Source organism: Uloborus diversus, chromosome 3 (assembly GCF_026930045.1).
Source record: "Uloborus diversus isolate 005 chromosome 3, Udiv.v.3.1, whole genome shotgun sequence".
NCBI classification, from domain to species: Eukaryota; Metazoa; Arthropoda; class Arachnida; order Araneae; family Uloboridae; genus Uloborus; species Uloborus diversus.
The window spans coordinates 38,589,046-38,609,902 of NC_072733.1; the positions used below are offsets into that span (position 1 = coordinate 38,589,046).

General features: G+C 30.8%; 1 protein-coding gene across 1 annotated transcript in view; it reads left to right on the plus strand.

Annotated features, from left to right (window-relative positions):
- The window catches only part of LOC129218070 (post-GPI attachment to proteins factor 6-like), a 57,378-nt gene that overhangs the window by 33,993 nt on the left and 2,528 nt on the right, over positions 1–20,857 (plus strand). The window contains exons 7-10 of the mRNA XM_054852259.1: positions 4,464–4,681; positions 7,693–7,844; positions 8,260–8,438; positions 19,103–19,363. Of these exons, the coding sequence (XP_054708234.1) occupies positions 4,464–4,681; positions 7,693–7,844; positions 8,260–8,438; positions 19,103–19,363 (810 nt within the window). The remainder of the gene's footprint in view (positions 1–4,463; positions 4,682–7,692; positions 7,845–8,259; positions 8,439–19,102; positions 19,364–20,857) is intronic.

Below are 20,857 nucleotides of genomic sequence, written 5' to 3' on the forward strand. Positions count from 1 at the left end.
TTAGTAGAAACACTCAGCAAGTACATTAAGAAAATGAGTTATATTTTTGACATATTTTTTTGATTTCGGGGCATTCCATGTCAAATCAACCAAAAAAAAAAAAAAAAGAAAAAAATTCAAATTTACCATCTCAGATTTTCATGAAAATTTCAGGGATTATACTGTTTGACATTCTAAATTCAGATCTACATTTAAAAAAAATAAATCTCTTTTGGTTAATGAGTTATTAATCTTTTAAATCTGTAAAAAAACACATTTTTTTTACTCATCTGTTGCGCTTGAAAATGCTACAATTTTAGTTGTATGGGGTCAATACAGTTGGTTAATAGCTCATTTTAAAGAGAATTGCATGAGCTTCAATTTGACATGCAACTTGCATATTTTTTTGCATTTTTAATATTTTTTTAAATTTTAAAATTTAAAATTTAATTTTTTTTAAAGTTAGTGTTTTTTAAAAATTTTGAAAAAAATATATGTTTTTTAATATGTTTTAATAAATACATCCTAAAAATTTCAGAGTGGGGACATGATGGGATCAGCAGTTATAGCAAATAATGCAATGACACTTTTTTTTGTTAAAAAAAAAAAAATTGTATATTTAAAATTAAGCAAACAGAATTTCAAATATTTAACAAATTATATATAATTAATGAAGATAAAAAGGAAAATTGCAAGCAGCTATTAAATAGGAAAAGAAAAAGTATGAATCCAGAGCTCATCAGCCGTGGAGGATTCATTAATTATAGTCAAAAGACCAAAAATTTAACTACGAACTAAAAGAGAATGTTTAAGCTCCAGTACATGCAATATAGAGTAACATTGGGCAAAAGCACCATTTGCTAAACTAAAAACAATAAACTAGAGCTCAAACCAAAAACTAAAAGCAGGGGGTTTCGCCTCGACTAATTAGGAAAACAAGTTCCGATAATTAGCCTTCCACGGTACAGTACCTGCCTATAACAAAATTGTCTTACCTTGAAATCCACATAAACAAAACCCAATCCATTGTTCAACCTGATAAAAAAACATTCCATTTGTCAACATAACATTAAAAACATAAAAACATATCCAGAAATCAGTCCATAGACATACCAAGTCGCCTGTTTCACACGTGTAAAAAATTCATCCACCCCGGTGATTCATAAAAATGGTTTGTCACGGTTGTATCATACATTTACACAGTTAAACAGTTTCAAAAGAAGCGAAATGCTCATCGAAGGCTATACTTAAGTAAATGTTTTCAACTAGATTTTTAGGGAAGTTATTATTAAAAAGTCAGTTTTTGAGTACTGAAATTTCTTGCTTAAATGCAGAAATGGTATTGCAAATTCTTTTTATTCTGATAGCTTGCGAAACAATAATGCCAATAAAAACCTTTTTACTTAAGTAGGAGGAAAAATCTTGTAAGCTGTTAACTGTGAAATTGAATTCGCGTCTTTTATCATAGATTGTAGTGGAACAATTTGAGTCAATTTGTATGTTGATATCCAGGAAATTAAAGCTATTTTGATTAGAACTGGTCTTTTTGAGCGTTAATGAACTATGATAAATAGTTTTGCTAAGTTCAGAAAAATTAGGAAAATGTATACACAAAAGGTCATCAATGTATCTGCAACAAAAAGGTGTAGAGGAAGGATTGTCAATTAAATATTTTCTCTCATAATATAAAAGAAAAAGGTTGGCTAATGTAGAGCTAAAATTAGCTCCCATTGTTATGCCATTAATTTGTAGAAAACATAAATTACCATTTTTGAAAAAATTATTGAAAATACAAAATTTAAAAAGACCAAAAAAAAAATTCATTAAAATAAAGGGAATCCTTGACCGAATTAAAAAGTTCTGAAACAGAGGAAAAAAGTTCAATGAGTGGGATATTGGTGAAGAGGTTTTCAAAATCAAAAGTTTCTAAGTAATTTATATCAAGCATATTAAGTAAATTGATCACTTCAACACTATTATTAACAATCCAGAACCAATTCATTTGTTGAAGTTTAAGTTGTTCAAGAATTTTTTTGAGAAATTGTTCGAGCTTTACACTCAGATTTTTTCCGATGGTGTTGGTGGCAGAGCAAGTAAAGCGAAATCCAACAGGTGTTTTATGAAATTTTGGAATTGCATATAAGTAAGGTAAGTTAACAGAATCAGGACGTGGCAATTTAAAAAGTTTATAAGCAGCAGCAAATTTTTTGATGATGGAGGATTCATTAAGTTTTGAGGAAACATAAGTGGTGGTTTTTTCTAGTTCATTTTTCAAAATATTAGCATATAATTTTTTGCAGCAGATAGAGTAATTAGAACTGGCTTTATCAACAACTGTAAAGACAAAGGCTTTTTAAAAATCATTAATGGCATTATTTTCATCAGCAGAGAGATGGAAGTATGAAGATTCTGTGGTAACAATATCACGTAAAGGTGATTTCAGTTCAATTAAAAAGTGGTGTCTATATTCAAGAAATGCATTAAGTGGAACATTAAAACAATAGGAGATTTTTCTTAAAAAATATTTAAGTTCAAATGTAAGCTTATTAAAAGCTTTTAGGAAATTAATACGAAAATTAGGCCGATATTTAGTACCCAAACTGAAAAGTTTAATGAGTTTTTTGTTTTGTAAAATTCAAATCACCGGTCAGAATATGACCAAGATCAGAGTTGAAGAAGATGGAATTAGAGAAATTAGCCCAATTACAATCAAAGTTCAAATATTTATCAAAATTTTTTGCAACTTCTTGATAGTTTAAAATTTTTTTCGAGAAAGGAGGATTGAATTTGTAGCTGAAGACAATTTGTAGATCCTTGATGGGAAAAATATCCAAAAGTTTACTGCGTAGTTTTGAAAAGTTTAAATAGTCGAAGGATTTTTGCAAAAAACTAAAAGTACAGTAGTAAGTTTGATGTTGTTGAGTAGAACCAACTTTGTAGATCAGAAGATCATAACAAAGAAATTCAAAGTGTGAATTTTTAACTTGTTTTCCTAATTAGTCGAGGCGAAACCCCCTGCTTTTAGTTTTAGGTTTGAGCTCTAGTTTATTGTTTTTAGCTTAGCAAGTGGTGCTTTTGCCCATTGTTACTCTATATTGCATATACTGGAGCTTAAACATTTTCTTCTAGTTCATAGTTAAAATTTTGGTTTTTTGACCATAATTAATGAATCCTCCATGGCTGATGAGCTCTGGATTCACTCTTTATCTATTCCTACTTAATAGCTGTTTGCATTTTTCTTTTTTATCATCATTTATTATTTATAATTTGTTTAATATTTGAAATTCTGATTGCTTTATTATATATATATATATATATATATATATATATATATATATATATATATATATATATATATATATATATATATATATATACATATATATATATATATATATACATACATATATATATATATATATATATATATATATATATATATATATATATATATATATATATTTTAAAATCAAAATTATGATCAAGCAAAATTTTAAAAAGCACAATTATCAATACATCAAACACAACCTACTTTACTATTTCAAAGCCAGAATAAGAATGAACAGCTTTCTTCAACTATTGGACTTAATGCGTCACACACCTGTTTGAACATGTCAGGGAGTGTTTCAACAACTACTACTGCATGATCTGCCTGTTCTTTAAATGGTTTTAATGCATTTCATTTTCAATTTTTAATTATATTTTAATTTATATCATAGTTTTGAATTGCCAAATTAGAAATTGCTTAATTAAAAATAAAATTAAAAAATAATTTTAAAGAAAATTTAAAATAAAAGTAATTTTAAAAAGTAAGAAATTAAATAAAAAAAAATGGATTTTAAAAAAGTAAAAGAAAATAATCTAAAAAAATGTCTAATAAAAAAAACACACACACACACATATATATATATATATATATATATATATATATATATATATATATATATATATATATATATATATATATATATATTTACAAAAAAAGTGTCATCGCATTATTTGCTATAACTGCTGATCCCATCATGTCCCACTCTGAAATTTTTAGGATGTATTTATTAAAACATATTAAAAAACATATTTTTCTTCAAAACTTTTAAAGGATACTAACTTTAAAAAAATTTAAATTTTAAATTTTAAAATAAAAAAAATATTAAAAATTCAAGAGAAATATGCAAGTTGCATGTCAAATTAAAGCTCTTGCAATTCTCTTTAAAATGAGCTGTTAACCAACTGTATTGACCCCATAGAACTAAAATTGTAGCATTTTTAAGCACAACAGATGAGTAAAAAACATGAGTTTTTACACATTTAAAAAATTAATAACTCATTAATCAAAAATGATAGATTTTTTTAAAAAGTAGATCTGAATTTAGAATGTCAAACAGTATAATCCCTGAAAGTTTCATGAAAATCTGAGATGGTCATTTTGAGTGATTGGTTGATTTAACATGGAATGACCCTTTCATGTTGCCATTTTCTTCTAGAACCTTTCACACATCAATGTTACTGTACTTGGATGTTTATCATATGGCATCAGACCAAGCTTTGAAGATGTCGATTGTATAGAGGGAAGATCATTGTCTGTGAATACTTCATCATGGGAACACCGTTTTTCAAATATTTTTGTGCCCTACCCTGAAGCAGGAACATGGTATCTTCGATTGAAAACATTTTGTTATTCCATAGAGCCTGGAAATTCAAGGTAAAATTTTAACCATCACAAGGATTTATTTTTGAATTTCTTGAAGTATTTTGCTTCATTTATTTTGAGATAATCATTTATAAAATTATGTTTTAAATGGAATTATATGAATGACAATTGTATTCTATATTTATTATATTCATAATGACATGTGTGAATGCATTTCGGTTTTCGAAATATTTTCATTATGATACCAAATCATACATTTTTGTGTATCACGTTGCCAATCAACTTGAACAAGATTTTTAAGTTTCATAATTGCTTATTTTTGGTTGACGGATACTAAAGTATGAACAGTAAAATTAAACTAATGAGAATTCATGCTCAGTAGTTTATTTTGAATGCCTATAACAGAGCTAAAGGCACAAAACCTCATAAAGAAGTTGAGTATATCATCACATTGGCAGCTGTTATGGCTATTCTAAACTGGGGGGTGGGACTATACCATGTTAGAGGACGTCTTGCTACTGTGCTGAAATACTTTTGCTGCACATGTGAAAATTTGAGATTTTTAGCCTTCTGCATGGTCCAGACTGATAAGCCCCCAAAAAGGGCAAAACTGCAGTCTCTGGGAAAAAGCCAAGGAGCTTATTAGTATTTGCTTATGAAATAGTGTTTTTTTTTTTAAATTTCAAGTTTAGCCCGAAGCTTGTAAAGCTTAAAACACTAATATATGTTTCTAGGTAGTGTAAAATATCTTTTCTAATTGATATCCTTAGCTTTAATAAATTTAACCAAATGAGTCTTGTCCTCTCTGACTCCCCTTTGCTTAATACTACATATCAAACCTTTAGAATTATAATAGCTCTTGGTTTCAATCAAAAGGCTTAGAAAATTCTAAGTGGAAATCTAAAAATACTTGTACTGCCTAGGTTTTCCTTTAAAAAGTTAATTCAACTAAAGTAATATCTTTCTTAAGGTAAAGAGATCAAAATCGAACTTCATTCTTTTTCAATCGATCTTCCAGAATCTCTAGCTAATGCCAGAACTTCCTAGAGTTGTTCATATTGTTCTATTCAAGATTTTTTTGACTTTGTTGTTACTAGCTACACTGTTAATACACCCACATGCTAATGACAGTCTGTGAATAGTAACTCTAATGCTTAATTCTGACCTAAATGAAACAGTTAACATCCTTTCCAAAAAACCTTTCACTAATTTCATTAATTATAATAAAAATTTCCTCTAACAATTGCACATTATTTCTCTTTGTAAGCTATTTTCTTTCACAAATTATAGTTAAAACTCTTGTGCACAGAACAGAAAATTTGAGATCGATGAAAACTATCTATTTTTCAAAAATGAACATGATTTACTTTGATGCATATAATTCATGATTAATAGGACTTCAAATGATTTGGGAAATTGATATTTTAAATAAATAGTCAATTTTTGGAAAAAAAATAACGTTTTCCCTTTGCTTCTATTCTGAGTCAGTTTGTTTGAGCTTTGTATAGTATCTTATCAAAAGCTGTTTGAAAGCTGTTGAAACATGTAAGTGTTGTTAACATGTAAGTGTTAACAACACTTACATGTTTTTTCTTAAACTGTAACCATAATAACCTAGTTGTAGAAATGTTATGAATTGGTTGCAGTAAGGAAATAAATAAATAAAATATTTAAAAGGTGTGATGTGAGTCTTATTCTTGCTGTTAATGTTCAATTGCTTTGTATTGCTTTATCAAATATTGATTTCCTGTTGTGCTAAACAGGTTTTCTATTTTATTTCCTTTGATTTAAAATTTCTGACAGCAAAAGAAATTCAGCCTGACTTATACACTTTCCACTTCATTTGTTAACATCTGTTTCATCTTTATTTAAAAAGATTCCAACAAATCAACTATGACAAATGTCTTTAAAAAAAAAAGCATTTTCCCCAAGAATGATTTTTTGTTATGTATAATGCAATTTATTAACCAAAATAGGCTGTTCACAAACAATTGTTAATCATGAGAAAAATAGCAATTGATATTTTTTCCAGATTTTGCTACTTAAATGTTGGTTCTTGGTGAATGCCATGGTATTGCCTAGCTCAAATTCTGTTTTTCAGTATCAAATTATACCCATTTTCTTCTATTCAGAAAATCATTCAGGCCTAAATGTTCCTCATCTGAGAGTGACATGTAGTCAACTTGCAATTTATGATGCTCAATCATAGTGAGCATTTGCATATTGTTTGTGACATTTTCAGGTCTATTACCAGATTTCTTGCACCTCACTTTTCACTAATTCCTCAACTATTTGTATTTTAAAATGAACGTTGTTGAAAGACTAGTGTATTACTTTTGTATTCATTGGGTCAATTTTTGAATTTATAAAAGCAGGATTAAAAACTAAGCTCTGTTGCTGTAATTAATCAGCAAAATTCAAATTCTAGTAAAAGGCGTTGCTGCTAATGACTTCATCCACTTAGTGCATTACACTAATCTAATTCCATGTTCTTATAATAGAACCATCTGAAGTCTGATCAATGTTCTTCTAAGTACTCTATACAGGAACTTGTGTTGCAACTACAGTGTATGACTGTACATGTCCAAAATATCTGTATGTAATTTGGAAACTTTGAGCACTCTGTATGTTACTATGTTTATTGCACCATTTGTCTTGTTAAAGAGATAAACATAAAAATCTTTGGTTTCATCTACTAATTAGAAAAAATAATGAATGGCAAAAGGGCTATTAAATATGGTGAATATTGCTCCCTTATGTAAGAAATTTTGATGAGAAACTTGTATAGTTGAGGGTGTTGTCTAAAATTTCAGTTCATAATACCCTCCAATATACCTGTTACGCTTTCTCCGACATACTTGTGCATGGTTTCATTGTTTATCCAGCTGTTATAAATTGGATCTGTAATTTTACATTAGGTTATAACATTTGCATACGTAAACAGAATAAGCATTACTAAAATATAGATATTAAAATTTTATTAAAGTATTAACACTCATTTTAAAATATGTTTTTTCTTTTTTTTTTTCCAATAATGATTTCAAGTTCTGTGCTTTCTTTAGCATTTCTCCTGCCATATGTGACTTACCCAAAACATCAGTGTTTCTAAGAATAAGGTCAACACCTTGCATATTAGGTCATTGTGGGTCATATGGAACATGCTATCAATATGTCAGTGGTGGTTTGATCTTCAGCACTTGCAATTGTATAGCTGGTAGGTTTCAAATTTCAATGTACCTATTATCAGTTATTTCAAAATGAGATTATTGGTCATTCTAAAAATTAATTCAAAGTATTCCATAAAGATGTTTAAATAATTGAAAATTGTGTAAACTTCTGTTGCAGAATATTAAGAGATAAATAAGGTAGTTTTTTTTCACTAATTGAAATGTTCTGTATTTGCATTTTTAAAGTCAATTCTGTTACTAGAAAGACAAAGGAAAATGTTTACATTAAAATGCATTAAAATAAGAATTGAAAAAAATAATTTATAAAGAGATTGAAGTTTAAAATATCTGAATTATTTTCATTCTTATTTCAAATATAAGTTTATGTTCAACGAACTATACATATTATAGCTGTTAAGAGTTTTGTATTAAGTCTTTATATATACTTTTTTTACTCTTTAGGTTGGAAAGGCTGGGGCTGTACAGACAACAGTTCTGCTCGATCTGATGGAGAGCTCATTCTTGATGTTTTGCTACTTACCTTGAGTAACCTCCTCTTCCTACCTGCAATAGTTCTGAGTATCTACAGAAAATATTTTACTGAGGCATTTGTGTACTTTGCTACTATGGTTTCTTCTTCTGTAAGTATTTGTGTGTTTCAAAACAAACAATATCATCTATTTTACCTAATATAGTTGAAAAATGTAACTTCTATCTGTTAAATGCTATTTAAAGGGGGAGAATAATGCTGAAAATATTAAAATAAATCAGAGTAGCAGAAATGGTGAATAAATATATTAGAGAAACTCTGGTTTGTTGAGAGCTTAACATTTCAAGGAAAATCTCAGCAATATTAAATGATGAATTTCCACTTTGCACTGTCTTTTAACGGTTCAGTGAGGTTTACTTTTTAAAAACTGGTTGCTCTTTTTTATACAGAAAAAATACACTAAGTGTCCCAAAAAAAAAGTCGCGGTCGAATTTTAAACATTCCAATTTTGAAAGAATGTGATTCGATGAGTATTACAGATATTTGCATAAATATTTGCTCGATGCAAGCTTAAAATGCGGGCGTTGCACTAGAAGACTGTTTAAATTGAAGTAAACATGGCTGGAATTGGTAGTTGTGTTTGAGGAAGTGATTTAAAAGAGTTCAAAAAGGGGGAAATTGTTGGCCTGTAGGGACAAAATGCAAAGACATAGTTGAAATTAGTGGTATAAGATTGCGAACTGTTCAACGCATTATTAAAAGGTGGAAAGATGGCGGAGAAGCTACCTGTTCGCGACATCTTTGTGGTCGTAAATCTATTCTGGACGAACGTGACCGGTGTTCACTGAAGCGATTAGTGAAGAAAATTCGCAAGAAATTGACAATTCAACTCACAGCACTCTTCAACGAAGGAAGTAAAACAATTTCCAAATGCACAATACGACGAGAACTTCAAAAATTGGGACTAAGAAGCTGTTTTGCTATAAGAAAGCCACTTGTGAGTGCCATTTATTGAAGAAAGAGATTGCAATTTGCGAAAGATCATAAAAATTGGACTGTTAATGATTAGGGAAAGGTCACGTGGTCCGATGAGTCAAGATTTACGCTCTTTCAAAATGACGAACGTGTCAAGGTTCGAAGAGAACCACACGAAGAAATGGACCCTACATGTCTCGTTCCCACTGTGCACTCTTTCAGAGGCAGTGTGGGGCAGTGCAGCATCTGGGGTTGTTTCTGTTCATCTGTACTAGGCTCGACTGCATTGTGCACCAACCGAATGAAGTGTGCACAGTACCTTAACGTCTTGGATTATCATGTTCTGCCATCTATGGACTTTTATTTTCCTGAGGGTAGTGGTGTATTCCAAGACGATAACGTCAGAGTACACTGGCTACAATTGTTAAATCTTGGTTCGATGAGCACGATGCATCACTTCAACACATGATTTGGCCACCACAAAGTTCAGACCTCAATCCAATCGAGAATATGTGGGACGTACTCGAAAATGATTTAAGATCGCACACCACACTTCCTTCATCTATCGAACGTTTAGGAGACCTCTTGATGGAATTGTGGGCGAAAATAAAAATAGATACTCTACAAAAGCTCACTGAAGCAATGCCATGGCATATGAAAGCTGTAATACGTGCAAAAGGGTGGTCCAACCAAATATTAAGGCATGCAACTTTTTTTTTGGGACATGTAGTGTATCTCATGTTCATAATTTAAAGCTCTTCGCAAGTAAAGAGGTTTAATTTTTAGATATGCTCCAAAGTAGTTCAGTTACTTTACTGTCTAGAAACAAATGCTAGATGTCTGTACCAGAATAAACTGTAGAATAAAAGATCGCATTCCTAGAAAAATTTAGTTTTTATTTAATTATTTATTGTAAAGTTTTAATATATTTGAATAATTGTTGCAACTCTAAATTAGAGCTGTGAAGAAAGCTAGAAAAAATTAAATTGCAGTTATTTGTGCTTAAAAAGTTTGCGTGACGTAAGATTTTTCTCGTCTTTCGTGAAGAGGCAATTTCACATAAGTAATTATAATGATAACTATGATATATATTCTGAATGTTTAAACTAAGTTGCTTTCTGCAACATTTCTCATGTAAAAAGATACGGGGTGTCTGAAAAGTCTTTGACACATTCAAAAAGTTCATAGAAAAGCAACAAATTGTCGTATAAATATGTGATTTGCAGAAGAATACTTCATAGGCCAGTGGTTGAGGAGTAAAAAAATTGAATTTGTACGTAATTGGTGGAAAGCTGGAAATTGTTTTGATCTATTCAGTATGGGTCTGGAATGAACATGCTTAGTTCTTCTTCTCCTGCTAAGTGAGATTTAGCTGCTGCCTTCAAATGATTTACAAAAAAACATTTGTTTTTTCATTAATGTAACAATATCTCAAGAAAACTGCTGACAATGCTCATACGTATAGGACCAAAACTTGTAGAGCTTAAAATTCTGAACAAAATGAGTACCTATAATCTGTTGTCTTGGTTAAATACGAAGCTCACAACTTAATTTTAAATTTTGACTTAAATCACTAATCAAGTGCTTCAAGCCAGAACGTAGGATGCAGTTAAACAAATCTGAACATAAAAACCAATGTCTCAAAATATATGTTTTAAAGAAATATACATATTAAAAACAATAGATAAGTATTACATATTATTGTATCAATCACAAATGGCAATGATTTAGACTTTTATTATTTTCCTATTCAGAAGATTTTTCAAGCTTTTTCATCAATGCTTGGAATATTACTTGAAGTTTCTACGTCTATTAATTTTTTGTACTTTTCAATACTTGCTATTTTACTCTGAGTTGAAAAATACATTTTTTAGTCTAAATCTTTGCCATTTATACTTGATACTATAATTTGTAATAATAAAATATTTTTTTATTTAATTCTTATCTATTGTTTTACATATGTATATTTCTTTAAAATATTTATTTTGTGACATTTTATGCTCAGATTTCCTTCACCCCATCTTATAAAATACCATGTCTCAGAACATTAAGAGTCATTTTTTTTTAAAGCTGACAAAGTGAATGGGGGCCTGATAGTTGACACCTTCAACTTTCCTGAAACTTTCAGGATATTTTACTAGTATTATGATAAGAAAATGTGAAGCTTCTTTCCTCTCTAATTTGACTTGTTATCCCTCAAGTGGAGGTCAAAGTTTAGGGTTGTGAGAAAATAGACCTAAATATATGATTGCTTTGCTTCAAAAGCAATGAGTGAACCGTGCCAATTCTTTTAAATAAGGATACTACTTGATATTAGGTACATTTTAGTATAATTATTTTGGTGACTCACTCATGGCTTTGATGGCAAAGGTCAATTGAAAATGCGATTTTTTTCATTTTTTTCGCCTTGTTTGGGCCCGGATACCTGCTGAAGTCATAAGTAACCCTCGAAAACAAGTATATGATTAACTACTCACCACAGTATAGTACTAAGAAAAATATAAAATAGCTTTCGTTTCTCTTGGCTTTCGTAGTTAAACGGTCTCAAAGTCGTTGATTTTTTAAAAATGGCCAAGTTTAGAGGTCAATAACTTTGATTGCGACGGATCAACAAGTTTGGGACACAGCTGTAATTATAGTCCATGTGGTGTAGTTTAAGGTCCAGGTTAGAAAACCATGGCAACTAATCAACTTTTTTAATTACGTGGTCTCAAAGTTGATAGTTTGAAACAACAAGAATCAAAGTTTTAGGTTAATTACTCTATAACGCCTGAGTCAACAACTTTGAGCAAGAGCTGTAATTATGCTCTATGTGGTGTAGTTTTAGACTCATGTCAGAAAAACATGAGATCTAATCATCTTATTTAAACGGTCTCAAAAATGATTTTGTTTAAAAGAGCGTTTTTTCGCCAGTTTATATGCATGCTACTCAAAATCTTATGAGCTCAAACTCACATAAGTACTAGAACGAATCAACAGCCATATGTACTTTATGCTCCCAAAATTTCATGCTTCCAGTCTAATAAAATTTTCCATAACCTTGACCACAACATGGCAGTTCTTCTCAAAAAGCTGAGCCGCCATTTTGGAGATCCCAGATCCTCTGTATTCAGATCTTGGAAGCTGAAAATTTGCATAGGTTAGTTTCAAAAACATCTCTACACCTCTGTAAAATTTCATCCCATTCGGAGATGATCGAACAGGGACAATTTTAAAAATTTAGGTCCGTTGATGTGGAATCACTCTGATATAACATTGTGACAACTCACATGCATCTTTGGTTATTTTTAACTTTATAATGACCATTAATCAATGCTATATTTAAGGAAGAGGATTGCAATTGGGTAAGAGGTTAAGTTCGTAACTACAGTAGAATTTGCATTTACACTACTAAGTAATTAAACTTTTATAAACAAATTTATTAAATTTGGCTCAAAAGTAAAAACATAAACACAGGTTTATTAGACAATAAAAGAAGATACAGGTGAAATGTGCATAATGTTTATATCAGAGTGATTCCACGTCAACTGACCTGATTTTTCAAACTGTCCCTGCTCGATCATCCCCGAATGGGATGAAATTTTATAAAGGCGTAGAAATGTCTTTGAAATTAACCTGCTGCTAATTTTCAGCTTCCGAGATTCGAATCTTTAGGAACTAGGATCTCCAAAATATAGTGCTCCAAAATGGCAGCGCAGCTTTGTGAGAGGAATTGCCATGTTGTGGTCAAGGTTACAGAACACTTGATTGCACTGGAAGCATGAAATTTTCGGAGCTTAAAGTACATTTGGCAATTGATTTTTCTAGTATTTATGTGAGTTTGAGCTCATAAGATTTTGAGTAGCACGTATATAAACTCCTGAAAAAATGCTCTTTTATACTGAAATCATCATTTTTGAGACCGTTTAATTAAGTAAGATGATTATATCTCATGGTTTTCTGTCATGAGTCTAAAAATACACCATGTAGAGTAAAATTGCAGCTCTTGCTCAAAGTTATTGACTCAGGCATTATAGAGTAATTGGCCTAAGACTTTGATTCTTGTCGTTTCAAACTATCAACTTTGAGAACGCTTAATTAAAAAAATTGATTAGTTTCCATTGGTTTCTAACCTGGACCTTAAACTTCACCACTTGGACTATAATTAGAGCTGTGTCCCAAACTTGTTGACCCGTCACGATCAAAGTTATTGACCTCTAAACTTGGCCATTTTAAAAAAATCATCGACTTTGAGACCGTTTAACTACTAAAGCCAAGAGAAACGAAAGCAATTTTATATTTTTCTTAGTACTATACTGTGGTGAGTAGTTAATCATATACTTATTTTCGAGGCTTACTCACAGCTTTAGCAGATATCCGGGCCCAAACAAGGCAAAAAAAGTTTAAAAAATTGTATTTTCAATTGACCTTTGCCCTCAAAGCCATGAATAAGTCACCAGAATACGTATATTAGAATGTACCTCGTATCAAGTAGTATCCTTATTTAAAAGAATTGACTTGGTTCACTCATTGCTTTTGAAGCAAAACAATCATGTATTTAGCTCTTTTTTTTCATGACCTTAAACTTTGACCCCTACTCAAGGAGAAACAAATCAGTTTTTTTAAAAAATAACTTCACTTTTTCTTATCATAGTACCACTAACACATCCTGAAAATTTTGCGAAAATGGAAGACGTCAACTATCAAAAGTGTCTAGCTTAAAAAAAAAGAAAAAAGACTCTTAAGTAAAACATTTAATAATGTACCTCAAGTTTTATATAAACTAGGGTCTGGTGGGGTAAAGTGGTCATAAAATCATAGGTTTTCAACTTAGGTGGATAATAAATACAATTAATTCTTTAAACACTTCAACTTTTTTTGTTGATATTTTACATTGCATTATTAAAAAACACGGTACATTGAACTTCAGGAAAAAAAAAACATTTTTATTTCCCTATGCATTTATGACCACTTTACCCCATGGGATAGGGGAAAGTGGTCATAGCATGGGATAAAGTGGTCATAGTTAAAAATGGATGCAAAACCAATATAAATAACCTTAATATTTGTATATTTCGGTTATTTTTATAGTTACAAGTATATGCACAAGTATATTTGTGTATACATGAGTATATACGTGCAGTGTAAACATGAGTAAACACGTTCATATATGAGGGGATACATGTATCAGATACATGTATGCGCGTGCCGACTCAAGTTTATACGTGTATACACGAGTATATAAGCATGAATACGTGATTACCTACAGAAGTGTATATGTGTCTACACGAGTATATACGTGTCACGTGTATATACAAGTATATACACATAAACAAACGTCATATGCGCGTAACACTTGTATCTCGGGTATATACTTGCATACCTGAGTATATACGTGTATAGTAGACTTATATATGTAAATATAAGTATACATGCATACATAAACGGGTATATACGAGTTAATTCGTGGATACATCCACTGCGTCTTTCGTACGTGTCTACTCACGCATATATATATATATATGGAAGCACGAGTACATACGTATGTATACGTGTAAATTCGATTATATACTTGTATAGACGCATATACGTACTATTAGGCACATACACCAGTACATATATGTATATACGAGTATATACCCTTACATGTATGCTTACAGAGTGCATCCAAGCTCTTGGACAAAAATCTAAGGTGTGTGAGTTTGGAGGATAAGAAGCAAAGAATCATAAGGAACTTATGGTCGCTGATGCACTACATGTACACAAAGCCAAAACTTGATGGATGCAAAACAGGTCATGAACTTGTTGCACGAAGATGATTTTATCCAAAGTTTTAGTTTTTAAGAAATATTTAGAGCAGTTCTTAAATGTTACGGTCTGTAGTAGCGCTCATACAAGCATCGCAACAAAGACGCAGCGACTGAGAAAGTTTTTCATAAGTCTTGTTATTGCAACAGAGAGTGATTTGTGATTGCGACAGATGTAAAAAACAGCTGGAGGTCGCAAATTTTCATCAATCGCTTTAAAACTTTCTTAAGACCTCAAATGTTGTTTAAAATTATCTTTGTGTAATAAATTTCTGACCTGTTTTGCATCCATCAGTTCCGGCTTTGCGTGCATGTAGCACGTCAGCATTGTGTTTCTGACCATATGTTCCTTATGGTTCTTGCTTCTTATTCTCCCCTCTAACACCTTTTGCTCAAGAATGTAAACTCACCCTGTATACTTTTATATCATATGCTTGTATGTAAGTGTCTACTCGAGTACCTACGCATATATATGTGTCTACCTGAGTATATAAGTGTTTGTATCTATACAAGTGTAAGAGAGGATATTCGTCTATATATGTATAGAATATATATGTATAGATAAAAATACTTGCAGATGTCCTTATACGTATTTATTGGTGCATTTATGTGAATACGTTTATATACGTACCTACACGAGTATATATACGTATGCATACCCATATACTCATATATTTAACCCCGTTTACTGTAAAAATAATACACATTAAGTGAAGCTAATAATTAATTTATATCTGCCTTATACTTAAAGACTAAATGACATTAGATGAACAATATTCGTTAAGCCTAATATTATGATCACTTTACCCCATCTTACTTAAACTGTTCTAAAAAATTATCTAAAATGGATTCAGATAACTGCTAATGAGTAAGAGTTCTTGAGACATGTAGGAAGCGACCTGTGCAGTTAATCTGTTCATTATTCCAGCAAACAAAATTTCCCAAGCAAGTTAAAAAAGGTGTTTAGATTTTTAATTTTTTTCAAATTCACACATAATTTTTTTTCTTACCAAATAAAGTTTTGCCAGTTGTAAAATTTTGTGTTCAAAATGTAATTTCTAACTACCCTACTCTAAAATAAAATTTTCACATTCATTCGAACATTTATTTCCAAGCTATTGCCATTTATTTGACAAATGACCACTTTACCCCATTGACCACTTACTTTCCCCCACCAGACCCTACTTAATTTAAAAGTTAATTTGCTTCAAGAAAAGCAAATAGAAAACTTTTTTACATTGCACATAATAACTTTCTAATTCAAATTATGCTACTCAGAATCAGATATTTTCACTGGATAACTCTACTTAAAATTAAGATTTTAGTATTTTTGCATTTGCTTAAAAAAAAAAAAAAATGTGTTCTGTATAATAGTTGGAGCCTCTTTCATTTTTTGTTACATTGCAATCAAATAATTATTTTCAGCAGCATCTAGTATGTCAAATTAGTGATCACATAATTGTGTAGCTACTTCCGTAGGGAAAAAGTACCACCATGTTTTTTAGTATCACGCCCTTCTTTTCCACAGATTTCTGGGAAGGGGGGGGGGGGGCAGTGGGAGTAGAAAAAACAGGTTTTTTTTTTTGACACAGGCCTGTACTTAGTGGCTAGAGCTCACTTAGTAGAAGGGGGGAAATTTAGTATGTTCATTCCAGAGTAATACTGGAAATAGATTAAAATTTCCAGCTTTTCACCGATTACTTCCGTATTAATTCCGGAATTCCTATTTGCTGGTTCACCAATATTTTTTGTGTTCATTTGGGTCAAATTCTGTAGCATTACTATCATTAAAGAACTTTGAAGATCTGAATGGTGGTATGGGGGGGGGGGGGGTGTCCGAGTTACCCAAGTAGTACAAACTGTTTCACAGTCCATGCTGGCTAGAACATGAGATGAACATGAGTGCTCTTTAAATGTCGTTCAAGCAACAAAAAGTACCATCATTGAACTCTGGTAATGAAAGGTATTGTTTTGTGTATAATACAATGAATAAACACTTCACATAACTTTTTTTTTTTTACTGTGATGGTACAGCACCCCTTTTACATGGCTCTCAATGCAGCGCAATTTGGAAGTTATTTTTTTTTATTTCGTTATGAAACATTCCTGAACATGTGAAGTATCATTGTGCAAACTGCATATTCATACGATCATTTGTTGCTTTTCCATAAATTTTTTAAAAGTGTCAAGGTCTTTTTGGACACCCTGTGTTTTTCAGGAAAAAAACAATATCTGAAGAAACATTTCTTGGAAATATGCCAAATGCAATATAATTTTGTTGCTATGTATGCTAATCATGGCTACTGAATCTTCTGGTTATCATATTTCTAGATATTCCTTGATAACAATTTTGGAAAACAATTTCTGAACCATTAATTGCTTTTCATGTTAGATTTTTTAAATATCTGAAAGTTCTGTTACTATTGTTTTACAATCCCACTTTTAAAAATTAAAATCAACAGTTTTGAATGTAAGAGGATTAATTTATGAAATTATGGGAAGTGACCCAAGGTATGCCACAGCATTGTGCCTTGAGCCATAAATAAAATTTGTTACATAGCAGATTCAAGATGAAGTTATTACAGTATAAATCCTCTTACTCCTACAACAAATTGAAAGATCTCACCTACACGCATACAAAATGCCATATTAGAATATATTAGGATCAAGTTGAACATATATTAGTATCAAGAGTTTTGGGTGAGGACCCATCAAGAGTGAGTGTTGACTCCAACCCCCCTCGATACCGTGTGTGAGCCCATTTTTATTTAAACCTACAAAAAGCCTAGAACATATAAGTTATCAGTTTTTAGGGAATAATTTCGTTTGTAAATACGAAATATTTTTACTGTTATATACCAAATACTGATTTTCAATTACAGTCGGACCCCGATTTATAAAATTAAAAAAAAAAAAAAATGCTTTAATAGGCAACTAAGCAAAAATATCCATAATTAGAAAGTGTAGACTTTTTACTCATCATTCCTTGACTTATTACGCTATTAATTTGAAATTTTAAAGTACTGTGTAATGGTTAATAGATATTTGATAATTTCCTTGATGTTTGACTCAAAATAGCTCTCTCTTTTAGACTTTATGGAGAGAAGAAAATACTGTGTCATTTATAGCCTGCTGCATGAGATATATGTTTAGTTTCTGGGTTGTGTAAAGCATTTGAAAAGTAGCAGTTTTAATGGGAGTTTCATTTTAGCTTTCTGCATCAGAATCACTATTGATTGGTTTTCCTCTTGCCCCTCAAAAATTGCTGATTCCAAGAAAAGTCTTTTTCTGCTTTGGACAATATGGGTTAAGTCATTTGGAAAACAATCCAACATTTCCTAACTCAAATTAACGAAAAATATTTTCGGCTGTTAAAATAATTCGTTAATCTGGGGTTTAATATGAAGTTTTGCATTTATTTTGGTTGTGGAAAAAGAAAAGTTCGCTAAATCGCGAAATTCGTTAAATAGAGGTTCGTTAAATCGGGGTCCGACTGTATATGCATTTTTGAAAATGCAATGGTACTTAAGTGTTAATTTACTGGTCAGGTAAACTACTGTGTATTAATATCAAATACAAATATATTTATGTTATATTGAAAAAATTTGAAAATTTCACTTAAATTAAGATGAATGGGAGGAAATAATAAAACAGAAAAATCATGGAAGAGTTGGTTAAAATGAGTTGATTGGTGTTTCATGTGGTAACAGAGGAGTAATGTTATCTAAATTGAAAGAAACAATAATGGCACACAAGGTTTTTTTTCTTGGTTTGGTTTGGTTGTTGAATTGGTTTGAATTGCAGACGTAATTTTGCAGTATACTTATAAAATACTGATGCAATAAAATAAAATGAGAAAAAAAAATCAGACTATTTTAAACTTTGTAAATCATAGTATTTTTCCTGATGTGGACCCTATTTCACAATGTGAAAATGATTCATTTAATTCACTGAAATTTCTTTCATTAATGTTTTTTTTTCTGTAAATAATTTAAAACCTAACCCTTCTACACATTTTTACTGACATTATATATATATGTATTTTTTTTTTCAGTTTTATCATGCTTGTGATGCAGAAGTATATTCTTACTGTTTAATACGGTTGAGTGTTCTTCAGTTCTGTGATTTTTATTCTGCCATACTCTCTGTTTGGGTTACATTGATTGCAATGGCAAAATTGCCATATCAAATGCAGTCATTTATCCACATGGCTGGAGCTGTTGGAGTGGCATTGGGTGTTGAGTATGATAGAACTGGACTATGGGTCTTTGCATTGCCTGCTGGTATGGGCCTTGTAATTCTCTTGACGTCTTGGGTAAGAAAAAAAATTATGTATTAGAACAACATTGCATCTAAGTTACAGTTCTCAAGCCAGGGCTAAGGCTGATTTACATGCAAAATACCAACAGTACGGTTATGATATCTAGAGAATACAGTTTCGTCCTTGTTATGGACTTCTCAGTCAGCTCGATAATTAACCATTCCAGATTGATGAGTCCATAGCAAGGATAAAACTGCAGTCTTTTGATGTCATAACCAGGTTGTCAGTATTTTTCATGTAACATATCATCTGTTACAATAACTTGAATATATCATATGTTCTATAAAATAAAACAATATGAAAACTTTTCAAGAAAAGTAAACTAAGCTTTTTTTTTCGTTTAAGTTAAAAAGAGTTTAAAATATTCTTGATGCTGTATGTAATTTTAAATTAATAAAATGGTTTAAATTTTCAAAGTTTTATTTTTGTAAAAAGTTAGATAATGTTGAAAAGTGTATCAAGAATTTTTTGATGTCAAATATAAATTTTTTTTCAAGTTGATTCAAAAAATATATACTTAATGGGTTGTTTGCAATGATGTATCATAAAAAAATGTACTACACATGTGTGAAAAACGATTTTCCTATAAATGTCATTGAGGAGTACATTTGAGCAATTATTCAGAGTATAAAGTTGAAAAGGTTGACATACATGTAATTTGGTTCAACTATTATAAATGAGCTGGCAAGGAAGTTAAAATTTTACTACTCTCTTCATAGTTCAGTTTTTGACTGTAGAAGATAACGTTTTGCTCAAAATAATCATGAAAGTTTGTCACTTTTAATAGCTGTGTAAAACGGCTTTTAAAATTTGCTCCTCTGCAGAATTTTACTCTTTACTGACTAAATTGTTTTCAGAGAAGTGAGACAAATGTGTTTAATCTATTTTAATTGGTTTTCTTTTTTATAGGCTTTGCAGGTTTAATAATTCAAGTAAAAATTCTAGGCTTATGTCAGACACTAATCTGATTGTTTATCCAACCCCCCCCCCCCCCACCCTAAAAGAACCAGAAAAGGTCCGAAAATTTCAAATTTTGACTTTTAAGAGGACTATTAAAGCTTTCAGCCCCTCCTCCCATAAAATCTTAGATTTTCAAGAAAGAGCTTAGATTTTTTTGATTTTGTTTCAAATTCTTACGTTTTAGGATTTGTTCATTAAAAAGATACATTTATTAAACATTGTAACGATAGAACGTAATACTTTTACTAAAATATAATTTTTTGGCTGACTAAGCAATCTAGAGTGGAAGTTTCTTTCATGCACATGATGTGACTGCATACAAAGATAAGTCAAAAATTACCTACACTTTTGGTTCTACAACTTTATTAAACTAAGATAAGAGGCAGCCGCATGCGTTAAGTTGGCGCATGTGTGGTCATGCGTGCAGAAGTTAATCACAATCGCGCCAGTTGTCATCTAACAACAACAGTATAAGCATGTCACTTCTGCTATCAGATTGCGACAAAGTAGAGCAACAAGGAGTGGTCA